The 19,536-nt window shown below is 40.9% G+C and overlaps 1 protein-coding gene across 1 annotated transcript in view; it reads left to right on the top strand.

Moving 5' to 3' along the window:
* The window catches only part of LOC130434515 (uncharacterized), a 33,995-nt gene that overhangs the window by 131 nt on the left and 14,328 nt on the right, over window positions 1-19,536 (top strand). The window contains exons 2-8 of the mRNA XM_056764714.1: window positions 91-421; window positions 500-618; window positions 692-795; window positions 871-1,048; window positions 1,116-1,233; window positions 1,314-1,396; window positions 1,471-1,562. Of these exons, the coding sequence (XP_056620692.1) occupies window positions 91-421; window positions 500-618; window positions 692-795; window positions 871-1,048; window positions 1,116-1,233; window positions 1,314-1,396; window positions 1,471-1,562 (1,025 nt within the window). The remainder of the gene's footprint in view (window positions 1-90; window positions 422-499; window positions 619-691; window positions 796-870; window positions 1,049-1,115; window positions 1,234-1,313; window positions 1,397-1,470; window positions 1,563-19,536) is intronic.

The following is a 19,536-nucleotide window of genomic DNA, read 5'->3' as shown; positions in this document are numbered from 1 at the left end:
GCCATCAACTTTATCTTCTTCGCAAGCTCCACAAGGATCAGCTTATTTTCAGTCTTCAAAACCTGGAATGTCTCCTGTGGTAGATCAAAGGAGACTTCTTCAAGAAGGCAACACACAATCCAAGCAGCTGATACAGGGTCCTGTGGCACCATTGACTTGGCAGTATCCCCTAATGCCTGAAGAGCCCCTTCAGCCTGAAGTGCCCTTTGAGCTACGAACACCTAGTCCTTCTGTGAGCGTAGCAGCACGATGTGAGGAGAATTTTGTGCAGGTTGAGGTAAAGAAAGACTTCTATGGCAACGGCCAGGTGGTAAACCCTGCCTTCCTCAGTTTGGGAGGCTGTGGAGCTGTAGGAGAAGATCCTGATGCTCAAATTCTTATGTTTGAATCTGAGCTCCAGACTTGTGGCAGTTCTCTGACGGTTAGAAGTAACTCATGGGTTGGCAATAGCAATTGAACATCAAGCTCTGTAGTAACATTTGACTACCTTTTTTTTCAGATGACTGCTGATGCGCTTGTGTACACATTTACTCTACGCTACGCCCCTGAGGCTGTAGGTGGAACACCCATCTTAAGGGTAGAACCAGCTGCTGTTGCAATTGAGTGTCATTATCCAAGGTACAGTATAATCTCTTCTGAAGGTTTAGCACTCTCATTCTGGGATATGTTTTCACTCTTCGTTGGCCTTTAGGTTGCATAATGTCAGCAGCAATGCGTTGATTCCCGCTTGGGTTCCTTTTGCTGCAACAAGAGTTGGAGAAGAAGTTCTTGTCTTTTCTCTCAAGATTATGACTGGTAATGATCTCTTGCCCTAAATATTTCTGACCTGGCTTTTAAGTGGATGTTGCCAACACTGTTTCTTCCTCCCAGATGACTGGATGTTTGAGAGGCCTGCCAATCAGTACTTTCTGGGTCAGTTTATGAACTTTGAAGCTTCCCTGAAACCGTACAACCATGTTCCTTTGCGTGTTTTCATTGATGACTGTGTGGCTACTGCGGCCCCTGATGTGAACTCTGTTCCAAGATATTCTTTTATCGAGAATTATGGGTGAGTAAGGGTCCTCTCCTTGCCTTCAATAAGTGAGCCAGTGGGCTAATTCTTCCTATCCTTTTAGGTGCATGGTTGATGCAAAGCTTACAGGTTCACCTTCCCGTTTCATGCGCCGAGTTCAGAATGACAAACTGCAGTTTCAGTTGGAGGCATTCAGGTTTCAACAGACTGGTAGTGGCTCTGTATGTGAAGAGACCCTATATAACTTTGAAATTCTTTGCTTTCTTTAAGAGAGTAATCTGAAACATCTTGTTTTTTCAAGGTGTATGTAACATGTGCTTTGAAGGCTGTCATTGCTTCAACTCCCTCTAATCTGGAGAGCAAGGCTTGCTCCTTTGCCGACGGGTATGTCATTAACGACATTCATTCTGCTAAATTGGGTTTCTGTACCCAGACTCATTTTTGAACAATTTTCTCAGTTGGGCCTCTGCAGATGAAAATGATCAGGTGTGCATGTGCTGTGATTCCACGTGTGGCTCCAGTAGGAAAGGGAGATCTTTGTCTGATTCAGGTACAGTAAGGGGACTTGATACAATTCCTTAAGAACATCACTGCACACCTTGATGTCCTTTCAACGTTTTATTTCCAGGGATGGTTTCAGAAGGTGAAGTAACTATTGGCCCTATTGTGATATCTGAATGATGTGACCAATAAACACTGAATCTAAATCTACGGATGTGGGTTTTCTTTGTAACATTTGTTCTAGTGTGGTTCAAAGTCACTAATTATGACCAACAATGCTCAGTTTGTGTGTAAAAGCAATGCAAACCTTGCTATGAAAATACTAAATGCTATAGATTTTCACAGGCAGAAAACCACAGACCATGACGCATCTTTGCATTTAATGACGTTCTGTTTCTGCGCACCATTCTTTGTCTTTGTGTCCCAGGGGACCAAACCTCTTCCTATAAGCGTATTATCATTTGAAAATTGGGTGACGCTTAGTTGTTGAAGAGTATTGCCACACATTTGACTTTTTTTTTTTTTCTGGTTCAAGCTAGCCTTACGTGTAGTTTTGCTAATGTTGCTTGATTACGGTGCCTAGTAAAAAGTTTGTTCTGTATTCTATATTGATTGGCCTCAAGGTCGATCCATGTGTTTGCCAAGGATTTTAGGATCTGTTGTGGTCAGTTTTTATTCAATTGACATTTTCCAGGGACCCTAGTGCTGACTTGGATGTTCAAAGTGCGTTGTTTTTATAAGGTAATATTAATCTAAAGAATATCGTGTCACTATCATACGTGGTTGAAAAATACAGCTTTCCTATAGCTCAGTGTTAAGAACATTGTGTTAACAACGCAAGGTTGTGGGTTTTTTTTCCCAAGGGATTGCAAACACGCATGTATAGGATGACGTAATGTCAGTCGCTTTGTATAAAAGTTTCTGCCAAATGCATAAATGTAAATGCGTCACTATCATGCATGTTTGAAAAATACAGAATTACCTTTTCAAATATAGTGCCATGGTATTTTAAAAGGAACGAGTCTATGACATAAAACAAACTATTTTAAGACAAGTCTACCCAAACATTACCCTGAAGGGATTTTTGTCTTGATGTGGAGTTTTTGTTTAATGAAAGCCATGTATTTAAAAAAAATACATACATACTTAACGAGGTTTAAATGAATGAATGTATGGTTTTACCTGAGAAGCTTAAAAAAAATCCATGAACAAAAAATTTGCAGTACCTCGGTACACGCCACCTTCACTTCAAACATTTAAACACTCCTTTCACCCCACTGACTGACCCTGAAGTCACCAGACTTCTCTTCTGCCACCCCACTACCTGTCCCCTTTACTCAATCCCCTCCCATCTCCTTCAGGCCATATCCAGCAAACATCAACACCTCCCTGCTCACCGGCACTTTTCCATCCACATTCAAACAGGCCCCGGTCACACCCCTACTGAAGAAACCAGCATTTGATCCGTCAGACCTGTCTCTCTCCTCCCATTTATTGCTAAAACACTTGAAAGGGTCCCTTTCAACCAGGTGTCTTCCTACCTATCCCAGAACAAACTACTGGATGACAAGCAGTCTGGCCTCATAACAAACCAATCTACTGAGACAGCACTGCCTTCGGTCACAGAAGCACTGCAATTGGCCAATGAAGCAGTGTGGCTAGCCAAGGTAGAATCTAAATACTCGGTCTTGATTCTGCTAGACCTATCTACAGCGTATGACACTGTCAATCACCAGATACTGCTAGCAACCCTGTCATCGCACAGGTTGAAGCCCGTCTCAGATTGCAGTCACCATTGCTTGCTTACAGGACTATCACTGGATCTGCACTGGCTTACTCTAACACCCTCCTACAATCCGGCACCCCATCAAGATCCCTGCGTTCAGCAAACCAGCGGCCTCTTGTATTGCATTCCCATATGGGCAGTAAATCGCTTTCCAGCTCATTCTCATTCACAACTCCATCCTGGTGAAACATTCTTCCTAACTCGGTCCGGTCAACCACATCACTCACAACATTAAAAAAACTACTTAAAACCCCTCTCTTCTGTGAATACACTTTACAAATGTTAAAAAAGCACACTCTTTCTCTCAACAGGTAGTGTTCTAGCTTTTGTTGAAATCAGCAACTTTGTGTTGGCACTTACTGTATTATTGCTCCTGTATGTCATCACTTATTGCTCCCTAGACTCTTTGTAAGTTGCTTTGAATAAAAGCGTCTGCTAAATGAATAATGCAAATGAAAATTTCTGAATGGGTGTAGTACGAATGCGATCGGCCGTTGTCCACCATATTCACGTGATCATGTTACATTCTTTCTCTTTTCATTTATAACAGCGGTTGCCAACATACGATTGAGGTGCATACCATCGCCTAATGTTCTGGAGTGTGGACCAGAAATTAGCGATGCGATTTAATAACAAGGGCAACAACTTAAGTTATGAGAGACCGGTTGCATTAATAGCCTTACCTACTATGGGTTTTGTACATGTAAAAAACACATGAATTAAAGCTTTTCATTTTCTTCAAGAACAGCACATTTAGAGACTTTAATTTTGATGTATTTTTAAGTTTGATCTTGTAGGGCTAAGATTTTGATAAAAAATAAATAAATAAAGGAATACAGCAGCTTTGTGATTTTGCGATGTTTTCTCAGTTAAATTTCTGCAGTAACGGGCCCATTCACACTTCCCATTTTTTAAGAATGATTAGGCCAATGAAATTTTCTTTTTTGAACAGAAAAATGTTAATTGCCTGTAAACTTCTGCAATTTTTTTTTGTATTCTGCCTATTGGTTGAAGTCTCTCGTGTAGATACTCCCATGTTGCTCTAATATATGTTATATTGTTGTGTTAAAAACAACATGAAACAATCAGAGAATATCACTTTTGTCATGTTTCTATATGTGCTAATTATGTTTTAACATGGACATTATCATAATAATAAAAAAAGATACTTTTTTACCTTAGACAATTTGACTTTGTTTCACAACTGTTGTTTAATGTATAAAATTGTTAGTAATCAACCTTACCTCTTCTTTGCATGCATTTTTTTCTCAACGGGAAAATAAAAACAAGGGCTTCGTAAAGAGGCGACTGTGAAGTGAAGTTTAGAGATACTAACTTTGGTCGTTTGGCATTTTCTGTAAGAGCAGCTACTATCTAAAACTGCCTACTAAATAATATAGGACCATGTTCTGCGTTTGCACAATTTAGGCTAAATTTAAATCTATGTGAAAGAGTATGTGATCGTTGAATGTGCTTTGAACCACACACACACGGCAGGTAAAAAAGAATGACAATACATGACAATTTTGAGATAATATGATGCACAATTGTTGCTCAATGGATGGGAATGTTATTTGCCTGCATAATAATGTTACAGCCTCAGCCCTTCAATTAAATATGCAAAATGCAGAGGCTGCCACAGAATCTAAACATTTTTAAAAACAATGTTTCAAAATAAAGTGCATTGTTCTTCAAAAGTGCTGTGGGGGCTAAACTATTTAAGGAGTGTAACATAAACAGTAGATTGTGCTTGCTTTGAGATTTCCAAGTTACAAAAACACCAAACTGAAAAAAGGCTCTCTTTGTGTTTAGTTGTTCAATCTTTTGATGAAAGTTCACATTACAGAATGACGAATTACTGAGTGGTTTTGTGGCTGTGTGTTATGTAATTTTTCTTCCTGGGCGATAATTAAGTTTGGAGTGCTGTATTCCCCAAACTCCATGCAAATGTGGTAATTAACCCTGGGAATTACAGGCAGCTTTCAGTCACTAGCGGAGAGCTGTCATACAATGGATATTGCAATTTACATAACATTGTGTTTGTCTAACAACCACACGTATGCAGCGTCCTTCCTTGTAGGTTTCTCGTGTAAACTTACTGACAATTGTGGCTCTAAGGCTAAAGGGCCAGTGCAGACATTTAGACTATAAACTGGGATTGATTTCATTCTTTGGTAAATGATTCATCATTCAGATAAAATATGTATAGTTTCAAGAGATAGGGTAGGTTAATGTTGTTTATTAAAGATTATGAGGATGGATTACATTTTTCAATTTAATTATTTATAGCACATTTAAATGCAACGTTGTTGGCCACAGTGCTTCACAAATTTAAGATCCAATGAAATACACATATAACCAACTTAAGGCAACATTTGTAAAAAAAAAAAAAAGATAACATGCATGGATAAATATATTATAGTGAACAATATTGCATTAAAATGAATAGTTACCTTTGTTAAAAGAATAAAGAAAGAGAAAAATCTGTCATGAATTGCTCATTCTCTAGTTTTTCCAAACCTGCTCACATTTCTTTGTTCAGTTGAAAGAAAAGAAAGATGTTTGGAAGAAAGTTAGCAACTGACAGTTCTGGATCACCTTTAACACCATAGTAGTAAAAAAAATGTAATGGTAGGCAAAGGTGCCCCTGAACTGTTTACTTTCCTAAATTCCTCAAAAGAACTTATTTTGTGTTTAACAGATATATCATTTACATGCAATTTATGTAAAAGTATACAATATTTTTTCATACTACGGTAGTCAATGGTGCCCCAGATATATCAGTTGCTAACATTATCCAAATATCTTAATTTGTGTTTAACTGAACAAAGAAATGTATGTAGGTTTGGCACAAATTTTCATTTTGGGTGGAGTAACCTTGGGCTTGTCACAAGGAGACATTTTTTTTTTGTTAAAACCAGACCTCTGAATAAAATCCAAACCTCTACGTGCCATTGTCAATCTCTCTTCTCTCTCATTCACACCACACACCCTCCCTCAGAAGAGCTCAAATTAGCGCTGACCTTCAAGTGACAACCAGTAAAAGCAATCCTCCTCCTTGTTAGAGATTCCAGCTTTCTTTATTAATCCCTTTGTGCCAATTACCTAGACGCGGTGAAAGGTCTTGCTCAGAAATGGGCAGGTGAGCTTCTATAATAATCACAAGAGGTAAACATCTCGGCTACTCTGATTCCATCCATCGTCGTGGGTTTTGTCAAGTGGCTCTCTGGATTTCAGAAGTTTCATGCAGTTCGCCCTGTACAGAATGACCTGGGGAGATGACATCATACTGCAGCTGTTCGAGGAATATTTTACTTTTTCTTTTCAATTTATTCACCGTGTATCACATTTGCAGCATGTTGTCGATTACCACAGGCCAATATTTTGACTCATCCCTCAGAGTGAATAAACAAACAGTAAAAGTTTTACCGCAAACACAAATTGAAGCCTGGCAGGCAAGCACATAAAACATTGGTTTTCAACTAGTTTTGCTTCAGGAGCCAGAACTTATTTTGAAGATCAAGGGCCATTCATACACAGTAGCTACAGTACCATTGTTTATTGTTAACAAAAATCTCTTTATATATTTTAAACTAAATATGTTTATCTATTAATTGTGTAGTCCCAACAAGATACAAAAATACAAAACTTATATTGTTTCAATACTCAAAACACTCAAAAGGAGTGATTTTGAGTGTCCAATAGCTGTAATCTATACACAACAATAAACAAAATAACACAGAATTGCACAAGAGATCCCAACATACTGTGCTCAGATTTGAGAAGTGGCCAAGTCTGTAACTTTAAGTCTGAAAGTTCATGATGATCAAGATCAAATCATTCATTTTAAAGCTTCAAATCTTACGTTAACAACTGTCCCCTTTGGTGATGTATGTGGTCTATCTATGATTGTTTGATAGGCTGTTTGATATGCTGTTATCTGTATTAGCTGGGTTGATCCCACTGAGATGTGTATGTGTGACCCAATAACACATGATGGGGCATTGATCGCACACACACGTACGCACGCATGCACACACAGAAGCACACACAAACACAATCTCTATCCCTCAGAACACTGCGATTAAGCTGCTGATGAGCGCTGATCCCACCCTGATCCATTCATGCTCTGGTGCTGATTAAGTGCTGGCCCAACGTTTGTTGACACATCTGTCCAATTCAAAGGGTCCCCAACCTCATGCTGAGTCAATATAAACATCCACTCACCTGAGCTGGCTGGATCAGCCGTCTGCAAACACTTAAAGAATCTGCAGGAATTTTCTGGAAAAAGGTGAACGTATGTGTGAAATGGTCCACTTCTTGAAAACGTTAGAACTGAACTGATTGATTTATTGCACTCAAATTTGCATCAGCACTTTTAATTCAGCCAAATTTAACCCTGAACAGACATGATTAAGGTACCATTCTACTAATATTTTGGAAACCTTTATTTTCTTCATTATTTTAATTGAAATGAAAGTGTGATCAGACAATTTAGACATCAAAGTCTTATTGAATCTCAATTATTCAATAATCCAAATACAACAAGAGTATATGGAATGTAAATGTCATTGGGGACATGACTTGGGGGCTTCTGCTGCAGTTTTAGAAGAGTTTCAGAGGAGATCCCAACATACTGTGCTCCGACCATTAAGCCTGTATTTGGAATTCAGACATTTCTCATAATCATACTCTATGTCAACAACAATTCCCTTTTGTTTAGTTATAATACTTGTGCTAGTAATTTGTCAATGAGACTGTTTATATTGTGTCTTGTCCTGACAGATCAAATTATAAGTAATTTTTCTAAGCTTAGCATTGTGAATCACAGTTGTATGTACTTTCTTAATATCAGAAAGAAAAAGTTAAATATTTTAGTTTTGATCAGTTTTTACATGACAAGGACTATACAAGTAAATAAGCATATCTGTTTAAAATGGTACAGAATTTCATAAAAAAAGTTTTAAAGTTAATAGACATGGACAAAAACCAAACAAAACTTATTTTTTTCCTCAGTATGCATGTTTCTAACAAAGGGGATAATAAAGAGCAGCACATCACACAATTTAGTTCAGAAAAGCAGAGAATGTTTCAGTGAGTGAATGAAAAAGCCATTAAACTTACACAAATAATAGAAACTGAATCATTCTGTTCAAAGAAAGAAACAATGTGTCATAGAAATTTGACATTCTGACTTTTGAAGAACGAAAAAGAAATTGGAGAAAAAAATGTGTTCTGTTAGTGAAAAGTGCTCTCTTTGCTGCCTCAGGGCACAATATGAATTCTCCACCTCACCACTGTGAAAGAAATAGAGACTCTACAGTGAGCAAATCTAATCAAAGCACCGCTTCCCTCTCCCTGTAACCAACAGAAACACTCCACCAATAAAACCAGCTGCATTAATGCCAGTTAGGCACAGATTGCAAAGCCAGATTCATTTTACTGGTAGATTGAAAAGATTTTTCCTTACGTCCTTTGAGACTGTGGTTCTTTTAGAAAGCTTTGAAAGAACATTTTTATGCATTTCCAGTGTTCTCATTGGCACAGCTGTTCTAAATAGTAGACTGTAAAAAATGAACATTTTCAGCAACTGGGGTGCCAGAAATAAACCGTAAAATAACATGTGAAATTACATGTTTTCAATGTTTTTCTTTTAAATTTTTAGGGTTTTCCCGTAAAATTATGTTTTCCATGTTTTTCTTGTATTTTGTTTCTGTGATTGACTTCTTATGCCATACTTCAAAAATACACGGTATAAAAATCCAACCTGATCACATAGGAAATACATATCTCTAATTTCAAACAACATTGTTAACACCATATTATATTATATTGGTGTTTAATGATTTTTAATTTAATCAGACATTGTATTTTGTGTACATTTATTCTCTAACGGACCTTTAGCACCCCAAGTGCAATTTTGTGTCTCAAAACTGTAGCAATATGTAGCTGATGGTACTTTGTATCGCTTTAAAAAGTGTAAACTCCTTTTGCTGCTTGTTCAATTTACTTACATTTTCAATTCTGTTGAGTTCTAGTGACTCAATATCTACTTTATGAAGTTAATTAGTATAATGTCTAATTTATGATAAATATGTATTTTAAAAATAGTTACATATACGTTTATTTTAGTGTAGATAAGACACAATTTAATTTTATGAGACTTCTAAAGGTTCATACAACCAAATTATAATGAATTGTTTCAAACAAATTACATTTTGTGAAATTAAATTTCGTGCAAAGTTAAAGTTCGTTCGCCAACATTTTTTTTACGAGTGTACATAGGTAAGCATTTCCAATGAGACCAGGTTAACAAAATCTCTTAAAAAAAAGGAAATTTCCGGCAGCTGGGGTGCCAGAGATATACAATAAAATAAAATGTTTCCCCTGTAAATTTCCATGTTGTTTTAGCCTTTTCTGTAATTTGACGTTTTTTATCGTATTTCAAAAATAGCTGTATAGAAATCCTGTAAAACTGAGCTGAATACCATACAAATCTGTAAGATTACATGTTTTTATGTGATTACATGTTCTTACATGTTGACGGTCTTTGTCATTATTTCAAATTACATGAAAAATATAAAAAAACACAAAAAAAACATTAAAATCGATTTGCTTTATAAAACACCTCATAGTTGGCCACAGAAATGACTTCCTCTTGTGAGAGATTGAGGGGTATTTTGTAATTTTGCAAGAAGACAATCCCATATTGCATATGTGAACATCAAATGTTACTCTTGTGTCAGAGTGTTATGTTATTCTTATTCTTGCTGTGTCTAATCGTAATTCTTATGTTCACGTCTTGAATCAGTATTTTCCCAACAGAAAATTTTGCCATTTCGTTGTATTATCAAGGGTTGTTTTGCCCAGGGCTAAGCCTGAGATCACACCCACCTGATTTCAGGTCAAGCACAACTGGACAACTGCACAGTTTATCCCCCATTGTCAATTTCGAAGACAGCACAGAAGTAACTATTAATGGTGCAGTCTTTTGAGGGAAGGATTTAGTGACAACCTGAGATGCAGAGTCTTAACAAGATGGTGAAGTACAGCCTATGCTTGGGTGGGAGTCCCAGCCCCAAGCCAGCAATTTTATGGTTTCCGTGGGTTTCACAGCTGTGAGTGACAGGGAGGTGACAGGTTGCGGGAAATGCTCTGGAGACAGGAGCGATACAGGTGAACATCAGTCAGCCCAGTGCAAGCAAGAGCAAATTAGTCATGACAGGTAAATGGCTGTTTGTCAAATAAATCACAACTGCTTATATTGACAAACTATATTTAGGCACCTTCATATTAGACCTGAATGTTTGAGACTGAAATCAAGTTAGGCCTGTACTAATGAAACCAAAGTTTGACAAGTCATACAGAGCTGTCTATATGGGATATTGGATTGTCAATAATTCAATAAAAAAAAAAAAAAATTCTGGATGCCTTATGGAAATATACTGTACAGGTAAACGTGTGTAGTCATTTTATTTAATAGATATTTATTTGTTAAATCATTTATTTAACGTTAAGAAATGGTTACATTTCTTGCATACTGAAGATCTGGGAACTATTGGTGGTTAGAATGGACAAATTCCTCCAAAGAAGTCATATCACTATCAAGTAAAGTAATAAATTATGCTTAGTTTTGTGCCGTGTTATATTTGGGGGGTGGTTTGATTTCATGCAGAATCAAGTCACTTTGAAAAAATAAATGTGTTTAGTCAAAATTTTCCAAACACAAGCCACAAATAGTAAAATGAATATAACAAAGTAATGTTGTGCCTACTAGACCAGATCTCGCCTCAAAACTATTTTTAAAACTACTTGAAAAGAATTTTACCAAACAGGGATACAAACCGGAATGGTAATTCATTACCAATGATCTACCAATAAAGTTACTTTATTTATTGCATGTAAAGGAGGAATGCAATAGAGCATCTTACCATTTAAACATTCAACAAGTCCCTTTCACCTTTTTTCATGGACATTCTTTCTCCATCCTCCAGACACGCTTGCTTTCAGTGCAGAGAATGACAAGTTCTAAAAGTCTGCCCTGTGCTTGCTATATGCGGTGATTTTGGTAACTTTACTTTACTTAAAAAAAATTGTATCATGCAGCGCAAAGTTTAGTCTATGTAACGGACTATGTGCATTTAAAGAGATGTTGATTCATATTGGAATTCCCAAAGATTCAGTAAGTGACAAATGTTTTGAAACGATATTCACATTCATTTGTGAGTCATCTGCGGTGCATGCCATGCGGAACATGTTGCTTCAATTTACCTGTCTCACAGCACAGAAGACGCGGAGAGATGCAATCCTGCGCTTCAGTCCCAACCCTAAAAATTCCCCATTTATTTACATCATAAATAATATTTTTGCAACGCAGTGCATGCCCATCTGCTTCCCCACGATCCATATTAACAAAATGGCATGATACGCAGTGCATAACACCGAATATTCGACTGTGAGATTGGTAGTCGAATCAGGCTCCTCATAACAAAGCATTGCATCTTTGACTATTCGGGGTCACCCCTACCGCCGGTGCAAAGTGGATCGGGTGGTAGTTGAAGGCGGGGGCCTCGACAACCCGATCCCTGGACGCAGAATCTAGCTCTAGGGACATGGAATGTCACCTCTCTGACGGGGAAGGAGCCGGAGATTGTGCGTGAGGTTCAGAGGTTCCGACTAGAGATAGTTGGGATCACCTCTACGCACAGCTTGGGCTCTGGAACCACACTCCTCGAGGGAGGATGGACTCTTCACCACTCTGGAGTTGCCCAGGGTGAGAGGCGGCGGGCTGGTGTGGGTTTGCTTATAGCCCCCCAGCTCAGCCGCCATGTGTTGGAGTTTACCCCGGTGAACGAGAGGGTCGCTTCCCTGCGCCTTCGGGTCGGGGATAGGTCTCTCACTGTCGTTTGCGCCTATGGGCCAAATGGCAGTGTAGAGTACCCGGCCATCTTGGAGACTCTGGCAGGGGTGCTGGAAAGCGCCCCGACTGGGGACTCCTTCGTTCTGCTGGGGGACTTCAACGCCCACGTGGGCAACGACAGTGACACCTGGAGGGGCGTGATTGGGAGGAATGGCCCCCCCTGATCTGAACCCGAGTGGTGTTCTGTTATTGGACTTCTGTGCTAGTTACAGTTTGGCCATAACGAACACCATGTTCAAGCATAAGGGTGTCCATCAGTGCACATGGCACCAGGACACCCTTGGCCGGAGGTCGATGATCGACTTTGTGGTTGTTTCATCTGACCTACGGCCGTATGTCTTGGACACACGGGTGAAGAGAGGGGCGGAGCTGTCAACCGATCACCACCTGGTGGTGAGTTGGATCCGATGGCGGGGGAGGAAGCTGGACAGACTCGGCAGACCCAAACGTACTGTGAGGGTCTGTTGGGAACGTTTGGCCGAATCGCCTCCCAGAGAGATCTTCAACTTCCACCTCCGGCAGAGCTTCGGCCAGATCCCGAGGGAGTCTGGAGATATTGTGTCCGAGTGGACCACGTTCTCCACCTCCATTGTCAACGCAGCCAATCGGAGCTGTGCCCATAAGGTCTCCGGGGCCTGTCGAGGCGGCAATCCCCAAACCCGGTGGTGGACACCGGAAGTAAGGGATGCCGTCAAGCTGAAGTAGGAGTCCTATTGGGCCTGGCTTGTGGGACTCCCGAGGCAGCTGACGGGTACCGACAGGCCAAGCAGACTGCAGCCTGGGTGGTTGGGGAGGCAAGAACTCGGGCCTGGGAGGAGTTCGGTGAGGCCATGGATAAAGACTATCGGTCAGCCTCGAAGAGATTCTGGCAAACCGTCCGGCGCCTCAGGAGGGGGAAGCAGTGCCCTACCAACGCTGTTTACAGTGGAGGAGGGCAGCTGTTGACCTCGACCGGGGATATCATCGGGCGGTGGAAGGAATACTTCGAGGATCTCCTCAATCCCGCCATCACGTCTTCCATTGAGGAAGCAGAGGCCGAGGGCTCGGAGGTGGACTTGCCCATCACCCGGGCTGAAGTCACCGAGGTAGTCAAGAAACTCCTCGTTGGCAGGGCACCGGAGGTGGATGAGATCCACCCTGAGTACCTCAAATCTCTGGATGTTGTGGGGCTGTCTTGGCTGACACGCCTCTGCAGCATCGCGTGTCGGTCGGGGACAGTGCCCTTGGACTGGCAGACCGGGGTGGTGGTCCCTCTTTTTAAGAAGGGGGACCGGAGGGTGTGCTCCAACTATCGGGGATCACACTTCTCAGCCTCCCCGGGAAAGTCTATGACAGGGTATTGGAGTGGAGAATCCGGCCGATGGTAGAACCTCAGATTCAGGAGGAACAGTGTGGTTTCCGTCCCGGTCGTGGAACACTGGACCAGCTCTATACCCTCTCCAGGGTGCTGGAGGGTTCATTGCTCTTTGCGGATGATGTCATCGTGCTGGTCCCATCAGACCAGGACCTTCAGCATGCACTGGGACGGTTTGGTGCCGAGTGTGAAGCGGCTGGGATGAGAATCAGCACCAAGGCCATGGTTCTCAGTCAGAAAAAGGTGGCTTGCTCATTTCAGGTAGGTGGAGAGTTCCTGCCTCAAGTGGAGGAGTTCAGGTATCTGGGGGTCTTGTTCACGAGTGAGGGAAGGATGGAACGGGAGATTGACAGACGGATCGGTGCAGCCCCGGAAGAGCTGGAGGAAGTGTCTAGGGAGAGGGAAGTCTGGGCATCCCTGCTTGGACTGCTGCCCCCGCGACCCGGCCCCAGATAAGTGGAAGAAAATGGATGGATGGATGGATGGATGCTATGCAGATGATACACAACTCTACCTGTCTTTTCAGCCTGACGATCCACCTGTTTCTGCACGCATCTCAGCTTGCCTAGCCAACATCTCGCTCTGGATGAATGGCCATCACCTGCAGCTGAACCTTACAAAAACAGAACTGCTTGTAATCCCGGCCGACACAAAGACTTATCACAACCTCTCCGTTCAATTGGGCTCATCAACCATCAGATCTTCCAGAAAGGCAAGAAACCTGGGAGTGGTGATCGATGATCAGCTTACCTTCACAGATCAAGTTGCTAGCACCCTGCCGGTCCTGTAGATTCATCCTCTACAATATTAGGACAATGAGACCATTCCTATCAGAGCATGTTATGCAAGTCCTAGTACAGGCTCTTGTCCTGTCGAGGCTGGACTATAGCAATGCGCTACTCGGTGGACTTCCAGCTTGCACAACCAAACCTCTACAAATGATACAGAATGCCGCGTCAAGAGTTATCTTTACTGAACCGAAGAGAGCACACGTCACTCCTCTATTCATTAAGCTACATTGGCTCCCTATAGTCGCTCGCATCAAATTCAAGACTCTGCTCCTGGGCTACAAGACCACCACTGGTTTGGCACCCCCTTATCTTCACTCGCTAATGCAGACATATGTACCCGCCAGATCCCTACGCTCTGCAAACGAACGACGTCTTGTGGTGCCATCCCAAAAAGGTCAAAAAATCATCTGCTAAATGTAAATGTAGATGCTCTGTACCAGTATCCAAGGATTTTGATTGGCTTTTTCTTGGTATGGGCTCACCCTTTATACAGAACCTGTCATTGGTATCCACCCCTTGACAGTAGAAATGCCGTGGGATTTGACGGGTTTGAACTCCATTTGTGCCAAACTAACATTCTCCTGGAGCTTATCCAGCAAGCACTTTGTACATGCTTTGGTTGTTGTGATGGTTGTCATGTCACCCATGCATGCCCTGAATGGAGGTAGACACAACCAATTATTCAAAGGCTCTCAATTCAAAATTGTTTGTGCTTTGAGAACTCTGTGACAAGCAAGAAATTGTAGTTACAGAGAAGCTGTCCTGAAATTATTAGTCTCACTGTGTCATTATTGGAGAACTGTCACATCTCAAAAAAGTACATGTAAGTGTATTGGTATTGTAACATCCTCAGCTCCTCGACTGACCACACCCCCTACATCAGAGCTCACACCATCGTTTACCCGATCTCTGTCACTGCTCTTTTAACGGACTACATTCACCATCATGCACCACTCCATCAGCCATCTTTGATTTCTTCACCACCTGCACCCAATTACACAGACACTTTTTAAGCTTGTTGATTTTTCCCTTTCACATTGTCTGGTCTTGATGTCATCTCCACTTGATTTAACCGTTGTTTGAATCTTGTGTATGATAATTGTACCTGATCTGTACGTATACCTGAGTATACCTGAGTATACCTGAGTATACCTGAGTATACCTGAGTATGCCTGAGTATGCCTGAGTATGCCTGAGTATGCCTGAGTATGCCTGAGTATACCTGAGTATACCTGAGTATACCTGAGTATACCTGAGTATACCTGAGTATACCTGAGTATACCTGAGTATACCTGAGTATACCTGAGTATACCTGAGTATACCTGAGTATACCTGAGTATACCTGAGTATACCTGAGTATACCTGAGTATACCTGAGTATACCTGAGTATACCTGAGTATACCTGAGTATACCTGAGTATACCTGAGTATACCTGAGTGACCCTTTCAGTTTGTTTGCTTGTATTTGCAACTTGACCAGTCTCTGTTAAACTTTTTGTATTTTGAAATTTATATTTTTGTACATTGGCTTTGTTTTTTTGTAGTTTAGTTCTGAAATAAAACTTTTTTTTATTATTTTATGTGCTTTTTCCACCACGCCTGGCCTGCATGAGACTCTGGGATTTAAGAGTAGGTTAGCCCTCGGATGACAGGTACTGGTATCGGCGAGTATCGGGAAAACATATTGTTGCTCGTAGTCGGTCTGTAAAAATGGTATTGATGCATCTCTAGTAATAAAACATAACTCGTCATTATATGGTCTTTGTTCACCACTGAAAACATAGTTCTGTATTTTATATGACATTTCTGTCAATAGATCCTCCAAAAAATGACACACAGCACCTATAAGAATACTGACTTTAATCGATTGTTATGAATTCTAACTGTAACTGATGTAAACACAACAGCTTAGTTTGTTCAGACTGATTTTTGTTACTTCCAGACAGACAGTTAAAGAACACAAGCAGATCTCCCAGAAATCCTGTAGAATAAACAAATCAGAGGACCGTTAATCAATATGACAGTTCAAATACTTATACATATATACAGTGTTGAAGTACTATATGTTTTTCATTTTAAATTTGCATTTTTCACCTCCGTATGTGCTAGTCAATAAAAAGCTGTTTCGATGCCCTGTGAGCACCTCTTGTATAACCTACACCTGATCCTTAGCAAGCAACATTCCTGATCAGCTCTTGAGTACAACAAAGATCATATCAGTCAGTTGATGAAATGGCGGTGGCCATCGCTTTCTCTGCAGGCTTATTAGCTGTGATAAGTAATATGATTATGTTGATAGTCTCCATGTATTGACATTTTCCTCACATAAGCATGCTCCACATTCCTTTGAAGGCTTTGAAGTCCTTCTTTGAGGTTACACATCAAAGCCGGGAATAGAATACATGACGAGGGAGGAGTAGAGAAAATCTTACTCACCTCGAGTGCAAAAAAACTATTCCACTTACATCAGCTGTCAACAGAAGTCACTTCTCGAATAAAGGACTTAAATTTACAGAAAAATCATGGCAATGATACATGTTTTAAATGGAATCGGATTCGAACAGAGTTTTTATGGACACATGTTTCAATAGTGATGTCAACCAAACCAACATCATGAAGCATAGGAGACAGTGTTGATTAGGGATTTGGCAATATTTGGTATTTACTATAATTGCGATACTAATAACATTGCTATTGTCTAAATACAACACTTTACAGTAAAAATTTAGCACCACTATAAAAAAGAGCCATGCACAGTATTATAAACTCTCTCTCTCTCTGCCACCCAACACTAATACAGTATTTAGAGTGCGATTATTTGCCAAAAAAGAGATTATAATAAAATAAAAAGCAAAATGAAATTAAATGAAATTTGAATTAGAATTTGACTGATACATATAACACATACATACAATTATTTTGATCAAATTCACCTTGTAGTGCAAGTCTGATATTATGACTGCCTTTAGTGGGTTTGTTATGGGAAATTAAACCCCATAGGGGATAATCAGGACCCCAATCTGAAGTGGCTGGTTGTCAAACTAAATATTGATTTGAATGACAAATTTTGATTGAAATTTCGCTCATTTGTTACAAATTGATGTCAGCATGAAAAAGGAGAGCAGGGTGAGACAATTATTATAAAGTAGTATCGGTCAAGATGACCTGCACCAGGACAAGGATTTTTAACAGTTGTTATCAGAGGCTAACAGACCTTAGAATGTCATGACATACCCACCAGAATCAATTCTACAGCGCTGTGTAGTCAGAAAACAGCAAAATTATATTCCAAGTATTTCCACATATGCTGCAGTGCATGCTGGGAGGTCTTAAAATTATTAAATATTGGTGCTACAGTAACTTAAAGGGATACTTCACTCAAAAATGAAAATTCGTTCAGAATTTACTCGCCCTCAAGTTGTTCCAAACGTGTAGAAATTACTTTATTCTGTTGAGCACAAAGGAAAATATTTTGAAGAATGTCAGTGACAAAACAGATCTCATCCCCTATTGACCCCCATAGTAGGGGAAATGGTAATGGTAGCCAAAGTGCTCCAGAACTCTTTGCTTTCCTTAATTCTTCAAAAATCTCTCTTTTGTGTTCAACATAATTAAGGAAATGGTTGTGAATGATGTCCCACAATTGAAAATTGCTAACATTCTTCCAATTTTTTTTCTTCCAAATATCTATGTTTGTGTTCCACAGAACAAAAAATTGGAAACTTTGGAGCTTGAGGGTGAGTAAGTGGTGAACTGTCCCATTAAAACACGTACAATAAGCATTCATTCAGTATTTGAGCTCCATATAGATTGACTTTTTAATTATTTCTGAATATCTTTAATTGTTTTCTAAAATATCTTAACTCAAATGAACATGTGACATTGCAAAAAACAAAATAGTGATAAAACAGAAACCAGTATCAATTATACAATAATAATATTTTTTACAGCATAACTGTCATGATTCCACTATCATGTCATGTTTATTCTTGTTGTTTGAGTGGAGTCATGGCATAACCTATGGTTTTGTGTGAGATTGAGTGATCTTTCTCGTGTCTTGTCATTGTTCCCTACATCTCGTTCCTTGTCAGCCTCTCCTTAGTGCTAATCCCCAGCACCTGTTTCTCGTTAACTATCCTTTGTCTGTTTCCCCTATAAAGAGTCCTCATGTTTCTTTGTCTCGTTGCTCGTGCATTGTATGCAGTACCTGTGAGTCTGTCTGCTGTTTGCTTCACGCACCCGTCTTTACTTGTTCCTGTCTCCTTGTCTAGTAAGTGTTAGTTTAGTGTTTGTTACCAGTGTTTGTTTATAGTTTAGTAAGTCAGTGTTTCTTGTTAAAATTATATATATCCCTGTCTTGTTTTCCCCCCACGTGGGGTTTTGTTTTGCCTGTCTTGTTTAGTGTTTATTTGTTAATAAATATCCTCGTTTTCCATCAATACCGTCTGTGTCTGCCTGCACTTGGGTTCTCACGCCATGTCTCACCTTGAGAGTCATGACAGAATGCACGAGCCACAACAGAACCCAGTAGGCAGCATGGACGGTACGACGTTGTCCTTGCGGTCTCGCCAGGCCCACTTGATGCTTGGATTCCGCCAGGGGAATTATGGTGACCAGGAGTTCGCCAGGGCATTCTCGGCGGTGGCGGAGGTGACCGAGTTTGGTGAGGCGGAGTTGAAGACGATCTTCAACTGCTGCCTCACCCGGCGCCTCACACCGTCAGAGAAGAGGCTGCTGGCTCCCTTGGGGTTTGCGGACATGGTCAGGTACGTGGCCAACCGTAGCGATCCCGGGGGTGAGGTTCCACATGGGACTTTCACCCCACGGTCGAGCGCTGCGGAGGGTATCGTCCTGGCCGCCGCTGCCCTTGGGGAGTCAGTACCCTCTGGCTCGAGCTCCACGGTCGCCAGCCCTTCTGGTGGAGTCCAAGATGAGTGGGTGGCTAGAGACTCGAGGACGACGTCGCGGGAGTCCTCCTTCCCGGTACTCCCTCGGTTCCCCACTGGCCCGGCTGAGTCAGCCGTGGGCCAGACTGACCGTAGTGGGAGGAGAAGGCCACGTGGAGGACGTCCCAGGCCGAAATTGCTGTCCTGTCGCCCAGTTCAGCAACCGGCAACAGTTCCGGGTTCCCCGAGTCCTGTGGTCCCGAGTCCTGTGGTCCCGAGTCCTGTGG

This window comes from Triplophysa dalaica, chromosome 13 (genome assembly GCF_015846415.1).
Source record: "Triplophysa dalaica isolate WHDGS20190420 chromosome 13, ASM1584641v1, whole genome shotgun sequence".
Classification (NCBI taxonomy): Eukaryota; Metazoa; Chordata; class Actinopteri; order Cypriniformes; family Nemacheilidae; genus Triplophysa; species Triplophysa dalaica.
The sequence above is the reverse complement of the archived record's forward strand: the minus strand, read 5'-3'. Positions and strand labels throughout refer to the sequence as shown.